Source organism: Etheostoma spectabile, chromosome 11 (assembly GCF_008692095.1).
Source record: "Etheostoma spectabile isolate EspeVRDwgs_2016 chromosome 11, UIUC_Espe_1.0, whole genome shotgun sequence".
In the NCBI taxonomy this organism is placed as follows: Eukaryota; Metazoa; Chordata; class Actinopteri; order Perciformes; family Percidae; genus Etheostoma; species Etheostoma spectabile.
In genome coordinates this window covers 14,960,621-14,972,117 of record NC_045743.1, presented here as the reverse complement: position 1 = coordinate 14,972,117, position 11,497 = coordinate 14,960,621, and the positions used below count along the sequence as shown (strand labels likewise).

Here is an 11,497-nt window from a genome sequence, read left to right as displayed (position 1 = left end):
AAAAAGTTGCCAGCCATTGCCCGGTGTAACTTTTGGAATAAGTTACTGCAGATTGTAAATTTTAATGATGCATAGAAATGAATGGAAATCAATTCATGCCTGGAATGTTGTGGTATATAGGCTAACCAAATTTCCTAAACTTAGTAGGCCACAGTTCACAATGTGGTTAGTTGTGATGAAAAAATGTGTAGTGACTAAATATTTGACTTTTTTGCAATACAGTTCTATTGTAATTGTTGGCTAAACAATAACACTAGTAATAACAGTGTTCTGGGTCCAATTTCCCGAAAGTAAAATTGTGTGCACCTTTCTGGACTGCCTAAACAAACCGGTAGCCAGAGAGCGAGTTATAAATGCTTCGCTATTTGTTTCACAGAAGAAGAAATAAACACATGACAGAAGAAAACACTTTTTCATCCAACAGTTATTGTTTGAACTCTTTGACTGTAGGATGGCCGCAGCAATTGAAATAGGCAAAACATATTTAATTTGTGTCGGCCTTTTAACACTGACATTATTTTGACAAAACATCTAACTGAATTTATTTTGCTTTAAAAGCATTGCTGTAGAGAAAATAAAGACGACAAATGGTACAGTTTTCAGTTAAGAAAACTAAGAAGCCAAAGACACTGTTATGATAGTACAATACATTAAGTCATTTTAAAATGTAAAATGGACCTCATGTAGTCTAAATGAGTAACAGTGCATTACGTTTTTATTTCAGTGCAGTAATGGGGCCCTCTAGGACTCTGAATGAGAATAAGTGAGTAAAGAAAGTAAATGGATGGATGCTAATGGTACAACTGGGTGCTTTTTAGGCTATATTTATTGAGTTGAGTAAAAGCTTGTCACTATGCTCTTCCAGCAGATTTTGTTAGCACAGGTTTGTAGACATTGGCCTTAAACATGAAAAGGAATATGACAGTGTGAACTCTTTATTTTCTTTCCATCTTAATTACAGCTGGGGACAAGATACTGGAATAGAGCACACAGAGCAGACCCATACTGTATTTCTCAGGTCCCAGCCCTCTTGGTACATGGCACTGATGAAGGGGCACTTTATGCTCTAGAGCTTTTTCTCACATATATTCTTGGACACAGACATTAAAAGATCATAATCTACACTCTTGATTAAACATGTCCTTGGCTAATTTATGTTATATTTCCCTTCCAGTGCGAATACAAAACACTACTTTAATGTAGAGGAACAGGCACAACCTATATTAGACTTCATCTAATGAGGTTTGAGGATTAGTAAATTTGCTATGTAGACAAGGTTTTCCATTACCATATTCTAGACATGATCATAAATGCACAGGGATTAAAAGCCCCTATAGGCAAGAGGGAGAGACTAAAACTAGACAAAATATTGCATTAGCTGCACTGTACATCTTCAGTGTCCCCATCTGGCCTTAATGAGGATTTTGACCTTGCATGTTTCCTCTACTTGTTTTCCCACTTTATCATGGCATTGGTACAAATGCATGACTGGGATATTAGAGACCAGGCTAAGTAAGGAACATAGGCGGCGCCACGGAGGGGCTTAGGGTTGCTCTGGCTACACCTAGGAATCCCATACACCACCTCAGCTCCCCCAAAAAAGTCAGTAATGTGTTTATTTATATTTCAAAAACAAATAAATACATTAATAAAACAAACCGATTATTTTCAGAACAAAAAAACATGAAGCAAACACAGTTAATACTATTCGGCCAATGGGTGCAGCACACATTAAACATTTTTTACTACCTAAACGTCAACGTGTGGAGACTTTATCAAAAAACCCGTAAATGAGACTGAGAGATATGGTGAACCTGTCACCAACCAGCTGGAGGAAGACGACCTGACCACGGCCGGGATGGATGCTGAGGATGGGTAACGTAACGGGGGGGGGGGGGGCGGTGGGAGGTTTCATCCAATAGGAGTCTATGCAAGAACTTCACTCTTATCTCTGTCTCATAGAAGACCATTACAGTGAAGATGTGTTTTACAGAACCGAATAAATGGATCAACGAATCCAAAGTTGTACAGTGCACAGGACATTGGTTTATTTATAGTGCTTATGTGTGTAGTTGGCTGTGTGTAATTGCAGCATTACTCTTTTGCAAATATAAGATGCTGTAAGATGTACTTAGCTCCAACAATCTCAGAAACACTTCCAAGAAATGTTGTCATGTGTTCTTTAAGTCTCTACGTTGTTTCTGCAGTCTTTGTGTATCTTACTGCATGTCACTTTCATGCCGGCACTCTGTTGCAGGTGGCAGACTCTCGCAGCTGGAAGGGGGGGCTGACCGGAGCCCCTCTGTGGTAACCAAACAGCAATATTTCCGGCCGTTTTAGAAGACACAGACCATCAGTGGGACTTTGGTTCCACAAATCATTACAACGTGAGAATGGATGATGGTCTGAATTTTATCTTATTTTTCTAGACCCATGTGTTAGTTAGGTGTTATTACAACTATATTATCAGAAATCCTTTACACTTTTTTTCCGCCTGGAAATGTAGTGTTCACCTTTGTATAGATGGGAACATATTTGAACCCCTTTTGTGTCTGCTTTTTTGAAAAAGCCGAATGTAATCTTGATATGCCTTTGTGCTGAAACAAAAACCCGGGAGAAAGGGTGGATAGTCTTTTTTAAATTTCCCGCAAATTGGGAATTTACACCTAAAAAATTTAATTTATTATAAAATATTTTGTAATACAAAGTTCATGTTTCATCCCCTTTTGGGGAGTGTTTCAGAATTCAATATCCCTTTGGGACCTCTGATACTTAGCCAAGTTATAAAACAAATGAAAACAAAAATAAATAAAAAAATTAAAACATATTTATGGAAAATCATAAGTCAAAATAAGTTTTTTCCAAAATAACATAGTATTACACATTTACACTACAAAAATAAACACACAAAAAAAGAAAATAAACATATCACTTTTAGGGACAAAGCCGCGGACATCTGGTCATTTTATACAACACCCCTGAAAATCCACTTTTTTGGGTTTACCATTTCAAATTTTATAAAACCTCAAATTTTTTGCATTTTAATTTCTCATAAATTAAAAAAAACAGGATGTAATCCAAACCGTTGCGAGCCCACCCGACTACCGGTAAATTCCCCTTTCGTGACAGTAAAATGCGTGGTTTTTTTTACAAAAATGTCTGTTCGGGGCACTATCGGGCCCACAAGGTAATGGCCTTTATCACCCTTTTTATGTTTTGAATAAACTGGGCAAATGGATCTTAAAAGTTGATGAAAGTTTTTTCCTTTTAATGGCGCCAAATGATGGGGTCAAAGGGGTGTAACTCAGGTGATTTTTCGAGCTTAAAGGCGCGTGGGGGCTACGCTTTGAGGCGACTTATGGCACTTTATATGGGTCATTAAGAAAATGAAGGGAAAGGGAAATTTTTTAAAGCTATAAGGGTAGAAAACCCTTTCCACAAAAAAACTGACGAACTGGCAGACCAGAAAGACTGCAGTGGGCTAATGACTGTGTAACCCCCTTTGGCGGGGTATTCAAATGGCTTTTTCGGTAGATAATCAATTTATGGGCTGTAGTATATCGGCGACTTTGTGCATGAAAACATAAAGCCTCTTTATTCCTCGTTTAAAACCGCTGGGGAGGTGGGACCCGTATCTGGCTCGTGTTGTGTGTCAAAACCAAACTTCAGAGCCCCCTTACGTAACGTTGAGCAACCCCATAAGACAAAAAAAGAAACTGTTGGGCCCGCCACGGTATCATAGCACAAAGAGTTGTTTCCTGGGTTGGGGGCCCTATGTCACTTTTTGGCTCTGGGAGGTATGTTGTTTTTAGATCCAAGTAAAAATATAGAGAACCCTTATTTCAAAAAAAAGCTGAGCCCAAAAACTGGTGTCCCTATCCCCTGTGTAAGGGTAAAAGGGGAAAAAAATTAAAAAAACAGAAAGGGGCATTGCGACTTTCTCTCTTTCCTTTTTAGGTCATTTTTTCCCAAGGGGCTATAACTGATTTCAAAAAACCCCGGGAACACCCATTCCAACAAGAACACATTACTTGTGTTCATGGGGAACCATCTATCTAGATTAATTTTATTATCCTCTTGGCTGACAGAAGTAGACAGACGGGTGGCCCACAGTCTAGGTCTCCCTACTTACTTTAAGCTAAAGCACCACGTGCTGAAGATAATGATGCAGGATCTTAAGGTGTACCGCTGAACAAAAAGACAAAAACCTGAGATAAGCTATTGCAGAAGATGGCCTACCAATTCTTTAACTGGGTAGGGTTTTTTTGTATTACTTGTAGAGCTGATTACTGTATATTTAGTAAGTGTGCAGTGACAGCTACTGTATGCGTCAACATTTTACATTGTACTACTGCTTACTGGCAACAATGTGTAGCCCCTCCCTTAGCAGCCTATCATTTTTAGAGTGGCTGATGAACACATCTTAATCACATCAACAGTCTGTTCAGAGATACACATACTCAAACTCTGTATAGGGATGCTGGTGACATTATGTACAGTCAGTATAGAATGCGTCTCTGACACATCAATAAATTGCTGTCAATTCATGCTCTATTGAATTTATGCCCTTTATTTTGTATTTAATTAAAAGTAGCAAGGCCAAAGTCATTGTTTTTTGCATTGCATGAAAAAAGTATTTATTTTTCCACTCAATTTTTAACAAGGTACAACCTCCATGCTGGCATTACTTTGTAGATTAATTCATACACGGGTGCTTTTGCTTCTACTAAGGAAATGATTAGCAAGATAACAGAATAATTGCTTTTCTTTACTTTTTGTTGGACTTGTTGGAATAGCTGCAACATTTTTGCGGTCCAATAGAGCACACATTCAGAGAAATTGCATTGCATGCGAGGTTAAAAAATGAAATGTTGAAAAGGTTCGGCTGGCATGTTTATGCACCATTGTGTCTATCAAATTGTACCTCCCACCAAGTGTAAAAATTGGGATACTGATAGCATTTGGCACAGTTACGCCTTCAAACATCATGCAGAAAAAAAAAAAATGGTCTGACTTCCTAAGTGCTGGTGTACACAGAATCCAGACATTCAAGGCTTTCTGCTCCTCTCCCTCACTGCAGTAGAGTACAACAGTTGACCTTGACTAACTGGTTTAGATAAAACCCAGGAAGCACAGGAATCTGCAGACTCGTATGCATAAATAAAGCTGGCGGGCCGATGACCATAACTCAACCCAGTCAGTGCTCAGTGTGGGGGAAGAAAAACTGCATCGCTGTATTTGAGCAGATGGGAGGACTGTGTCTTCTTTGGCAGAGGATGATCAGATGGTGGAAACACAGGCTGCAACAGAAATAACCCTTTCGCTTCTAAGTTCAATTTTAGCTTCCACTCCTGAGCAGTCATGGTTGCTATAGACTGCCAGACCATGTGTGCTTCATGTTGTGGCACTTGTACAGCTCTTGTACTTGATATCAAAGGCCTAGAGCTGGGGCCATCCTGCCTACAAATACACACCGTTACGATGTTCTCCGTTCATATCAGCACTCAGTCTTTCTAGGCACACATTCAATTCTAGAGTGACACCTCTGTTTTTTTGTGCTGCTTCTAACAAAGGATTACAATTACCAAGGTTGAGGGATTCATTCCATAGTCTCATCATTCTGGAACTAATGATTGAATGTATTCATTTATCAACTCCACCAGGTGGAGCCAGAAATACCACGACGGCCTTAAAAAGGCCCTTAGACATGGGTCGTAACTGTATGTATAAAAAAAAAAAAAAAACGATTAGCATATGAGAGTCTATATCCACAGCGCTCCACTTCTGGGATTGCTAGAGTGCCTTCGGCTTTTTTTTGTGTTGAAAACTTAAACTCAGGTGGATTCATGAAGACTATGGTTACCTGCTCCTCAGATCTCTGCAGGGTAGATCCAGACAGCTAGCTAGACTATCTGCCAATCTTGGTTTTCTGTTGCACGACAAACAACTTTTGAACGTACACATGCTCCACCAAAACAAGTTCCCCCCCCCCCGAGGCTATTTTGCAGCAGTACTTTGACTCTGTCCTATGTTTAGCATCGCCAATGAGGAATGTGATTGGTTTAAAGAAATGGTAATAAACCAGCGCACGTTTTATTTTTCCCATCCTGGAATGCTGTGTGGACTAGCCCGACCCTCCTCCACAGCTTTGTGTAGGAGGGTCTGGCAAAGCAAGATTTGCATATGGACTATGACAACAGGAAAGGAACAAAAGTTACTTTTCTGTACTTGACAGTCTATGCATTGTCAAAATATGGAACATCCTTGCATGTGGGATTTTATGGTTCTTGAGATATCAAGTGGATCATTTGATAGTTTTTGTGCTTATTTGTTGAAGCAGACATACTTTAAAACATCTCAATCTAAATGAGGTTTTTCCCCGTTTTTTGTGCAAAAAAGCATTCAATGCCCCGCGATTTGCCCGCTCTGAAGTTTCTCCATTTAAAAAATTTAAATACCTTATTATTTGGGCCCCCGGGGCTAGTTGGTATGCACCCAAAATAATCTTTAAAAAAACCCTTTTATTCATCCCAAATCCCAAAAAAACTTAAATTACTTTTGCCAAATAATTTTTGGCTAAAAATCAACAGGAAACACAGTGCGAGTTCCCATGAAAACTTAAAATTTCCCCATTCATCATAAAGAAACAAAAATTTAAAAATACATCGCCCAGTTTTTTCACCCCCCTGGGTGCCCTGAAGCAACTGCAATGTCCCTGGTTAATTCAGGGGGGTCCCTTTTTGCTCCAGTTTTCCTTTGTGTGCCTCTTACGCCTACCCAATCGAAAAAAAGTCCCCCTCCAAAAAAACGTCATCCCCTTTTGGGTTCTTTCTGTTTTCAAAGAATGCTGCTTTTTTACCTTCTTTCCCATACTACACATACATACTCAAGCCCAACCCATTTTTTTTTACTTTCCCATCAATTTCCATTAAAAACAGGAAATACAATACTTTCCCCGTCTCCGTAAGGGGGTTCAGGGATGTGTTCAATTCCAAAGTCTCAAACCCTACAGGGCAAATAATCTCTTGTATCCTGGGGGTCCCAGCCGGGGTCTGAGATGTGTCTCTCTTGTATCCGGGTTCTTGGTTTCCCCCCTGACAGGGGACATGATAACTCATCCTCGCCTTCGCTTTTCAGCGCCTTTTTGCACCTTTCCTACCGTTGAGATTAAATGTTTTCGAGTTCTGCAAACATTGTCAGGCGGCAGCTCCTGGTGCAGCACAGCCCGCGGTTGTGGAGGGCCGGAGGAGATAAGCCCGCAAGCTTCCCGTCTGAAGGTCCGAAACCCCCGGACCTGGGGACCGAAAATTTCAGACATATCACAATTGTATTAGGAGCAACTGTGTCCTGATACTAAAAGGGTATTTTTTAACTAAACAACCCAACAGTCCCAATTTTATTGCTACCCTTTACAGTTAATGCAATCCAACTGTTCTGCCAAAAAGTCTTCTTTTATGCATATAATGTTCAGGTTGTTTACACTGCCACAGAGATGTTACTTGTGGATTTGTTTGACAATATTCTGCCCCCCTCATGTATGTAGATAGGGGGTACAGAAAAATAGAAACGCCTCTAAATATAATGTAGTCCATTAGAAAACCTCCTACAACTATGACCTCACTAATAAAGATATCAATTTATTTACACATACATTATAAACTTTGTAAGGCTAGAATACATGGCAGAGCTTTTGTACTGAATTGCAGAGATGGCACAGCTGGTGGCCACTGAGCAAATATTCTGCGCTGTTGCTCTTACTTGTAACCGGCTGCCTCTAAGCATTTCATCCTTTGGCACTTTAACTGTAAGAAGCTTAGAAGACGTTTTTCCTTTTCCATCTTCTGGGACTTGCACCATGGGATCATTTCTTCCAGATGGGCCGCCATGTCTGTGAAAGTAGCAGCCTCTCTCACTTGTTTCTTGAACTTTCGTGTCGTGTCATCCTTGTATGTTTTCTGTGGGAAGGATTTAAAACAAAAATATGTAATCGTCACATAGGACAATAAGGTGGCAACACTGAGCTATTACATATTCTGCAAATAATAAAAGCACGAAGGAATATTCTATCTGGTTTGCTCACGTACCTCAGAAAAGTCCCTGAAAACCTTGAGAAAAGGCTTCATGTCAGCGTCAAGACCAGTAACTGAAGAAAAAAAAGAAAAGAAAAGATAATCTTCTGGTGTTAATCACACAGCTCTTTTTTCACAAATTGAAGATTACTGTGTAATCTTCAATTACAGGTATCAGCTAACTAGTTAGACAACAGACTGACTAACTTGTCACCCCCCCCCCCCACTGTAAAGCAGGGTGTTCTTTAGGGCAGTGTCATCTTACTGCCCTGCATTAAATGCGTCACACAGAACAATGAAAAAGCTCCACACCTCTTTCAACAGCAACTCCCAGGTCTTCTCTAACCTCCCTTGACGCTCCCTGGTTCTTCCCTTCGACAGAAGATTTCTTCTTGCTCTGCTGCTTGTGCCTGTGACCTTTGGCTAGGGGACCGCCTGCTGGCTTTTTGGTCAGTACACGTGCATCAGAAGGAGCCAGGAACTGAGCTATATCTGCTGGCAGGGAGAAGTCTGTGAGGAAGGGCATGGGCTGGGCGTTGGCTACCTGTCTGAGGAGCTCCAGGAGCCGCTGGTACAGAGTGGACAGGCTGACCAGGATACCACGGACAATCACCCTGATGGAGCATAAAGGCAGTAGATTTAGATTTGTGAAACAGGATGTAAACAAACACAAGTCAAACTTTTCCAAATAGCAACATGACACCATGACTTTGCATACAAGCCGACTTTCTTAAGCCACGTGGTGTTATATCTGTAAGCATCTTGAGCTATCCACATGCATGTCTAGGCTGTACACAGCGGACATAATTATACACGCCACTTGGTAATCGCAAGAAGAAAGAAACCGTTGAGTTTAGGACAAGTGACACGTGGGACACAATCCCAGGTCTCCTGAGTGAAAGTCCTGGGTTTTACCCATCCACCACCCCGACCAATGTCCCCATTTGGATTTTCCCCCTTTCATACTACTAGCTACGGCGTGAATTCAGACGCTATTGCCAAGTAATGTAAGTCAATGGAAGCCAAACGCCCGAAAAAGCGAGTGTGCGTCTTGATAACGATAACAATAATGGCATACGAAGGGCGTACATACACCGTTTCATGAGATCAGTCTTCAAATACAGATCCTTTCTAAATTTGGACGTGCAAACACGCAAAGCTGCCTTGTGCAGTATAAATTCAGCATCTTTTTACGTTTCTCAGCCTTTTTAAATGCATGAACGAGAAAGAGGACTCACCAGAGACGACTGAGCATGCTGGTTATCACCATATTCAAGATAACAAACTCTTCCCATTTCATCTGTTGCTTTGCCAGTCTGAAACACATACTGCTTAAGGACAAACCCACGAGGTGACATCCAGGAGATCTTAATTAACTTCATTCAGACTAAGAGACCTGCAGTTGCAAAAACAAAACAGAGTCTCTCTTCAGAGATTACCGTCATCTTACTCTTTGTGTTTCAGTGCCACCTTTGAAAAGGATACACGAAAGCTCTGCTGCAGCGACTCAATGTGCAGCTCATCAGCTGGGCGGCTCCAAGCACTTTGAGACAGAGCCACTCCAGCATGGGTTGACTGGGGACATCACACTCACCAGCCTTGATGCTCAGTCCTCTAAAGAGACACAGACACACACACACACACACACAAATAGTGATGGCCACCCTATGGCTCAGGCTCCACCACTTAACTTCTCAGTGTAACAGGTTTCCTTATTCCTAGTTTTGAGTAGAGTTGGGTGGTATCCAAATTTTGTAACCGTCAAACCTCCTACTTAATTTACACGGTATACACGGTATTACCGGGACTAATTAAAAATTATAAGGCAAGGCTCAGAAGTCGTCACCAAACTGTTGGCTTGTGCCTACACCGTTCTGAAACTGAATACCAAACACTATTACAGAAACTCCTCTCCCTTCTCATTACATCGGAACCCCAAATGCTCCCAAACTGCAGAAGTCCTGTTCTTCTTTGAGACCAGGTCACTCGGTGCACGACTTGCCCTCCCTCCCTCCCTCCCGATGACAACCACATAAACATTTTTAGGCATTAAATAAATTATATTTAATATTTAATCCTTGTCTCCTACAAAAGTGCAATACATTTTTGACAGTATTGAAACTTATGCTGTTGCTATTTTTAAGACCCCGCGGTATACCGTGTTACCCCCCAACCCTAGTCAGGAGTCAGTTAATCAACCTCTACTTTATCTAAACTGAAATGTCAATTTATAAAATTATGTTATATATGTATTAATTGTTGTAGGCTATTGGAACCCACACATTAGAAATGTCCTGACCTGATGTGGACGATCAGTGCCTGAGCTCCGGAGTATATTATTGGTCAGCATGGGCTATTTGAAGCTTGATCAAGGTCCAGTACTTCGTTTGCTTTATCTTGTTGCATTTTATTTCCGCCAGCTTCCACATACAATGTGTGTGGTTAAACAGCAACACCTGTGTTTGATGCAGGCCTGCATGCTCATCACACTCAACCAATACGGCTTTCTACATACCTTTGAATTCTTTTGGGACACAGCTCTGTCAGCTCCTGAAGAGCAACATCAAGCTTCATGTTCTTCAGCCTGTTTATGCATTGTTCAACCTGTGAGAGAAATAAGACAAAATATGTAACATGAAAGTGACAAATCAGTTAGTTCTTCAGCTTTTGTTAGTTCCACAGTGAATCCAAAATGACATGGCATCATATAGGCTCAAACAGATCACACATCCTGACTTGGAGTCTTCACCTGCTTTAAACCTTTGAAAGTCTTGTTTCCTCTGGAGCTGTTATTTAGGAAGTACAGCAGCTCGTAGAGAACTCGCACCTCCGTTTGAAGAATCTCACTCCGAATTAGCTTAAGCACCTTGTCATTTTCCACAAGCAGGGCTCGAACACTTGCATCTGCAGAAAAGCAAAAACATGTTAAGCATCACAGTTCCATTCAACGACACAAGTAGATCAACACTGCACACGTGGGTTGCAAGCGTCATATACCGGTATACAGCCTTGAGCGCAGCGTTTTGCCCCAGACATCACGTGACATAATCAACATAATTATTGCCAAATCAGGATGCGAACAACTGATCCTACCTGTAGTTGAGCTGAAATGCACACGGACAGTAGAAACAGCACCGGGAAAAGCTATGTTTACCCTGTTCCACGGTTCTCCTGCCATGCTTCCCTCGGATACTTCCTATAGACGGATAACAAAAAACAAGCGGATGTCAGCCAGCCAATTGCATTCGACTATACTAAATACGTCAGAGTTCGCCTTAAAGGCACAGAGAACACAGTGAAATTCGGTTGCATTTATGACAGTGAGTGAAACAACTAATGTAGAGATTAACCTTAACCCTTGTGTTGTCCACGGGTCAAATTGACCCGTTTCAAAGTGTTTTTATATCAGAAATAGGGATTTCTTTCAA

General features: G+C 41.0%; 1 protein-coding gene across 2 annotated transcripts; it reads right to left on the bottom strand.

The window, feature by feature from the left end:
• Positions 1 to 7,073: 7,073 nt before the first annotated feature.
• Positions 7,074 to 11,428, bottom strand: rmp64 (ribonuclease MRP subunit p64). Of its 2 annotated transcripts, none has more exons than XM_032529803.1 (9): positions 11,163 to 11,428; positions 10,819 to 10,973; positions 10,585 to 10,673; positions 9,555 to 9,683; positions 9,308 to 9,385; positions 8,382 to 8,683; positions 8,084 to 8,143; positions 7,759 to 7,972; positions 7,074 to 7,294 (listed from the first exon to the last, which is right to left on the bottom strand). In XM_032529803.1, exons 1-9 carry the CDS (start codon positions 11,245 to 11,247, stop codon positions 7,168 to 7,170), a joined length of 1,239 nt encoding a protein of 412 aa, XP_032385694.1. In that variant the 5' UTR covers positions 11,248 to 11,428; the 3' UTR covers positions 7,074 to 7,167. The 2 variants fall into 2 exon arrangements, with proteins under 2 accessions (XP_032385694.1, XP_032385695.1); XM_032529804.1 differs by having other exon boundaries at positions 7,759 to 7,955; positions 8,085 to 8,143.
• Positions 11,429 to 11,497: the final 69 nt, after the last annotated feature.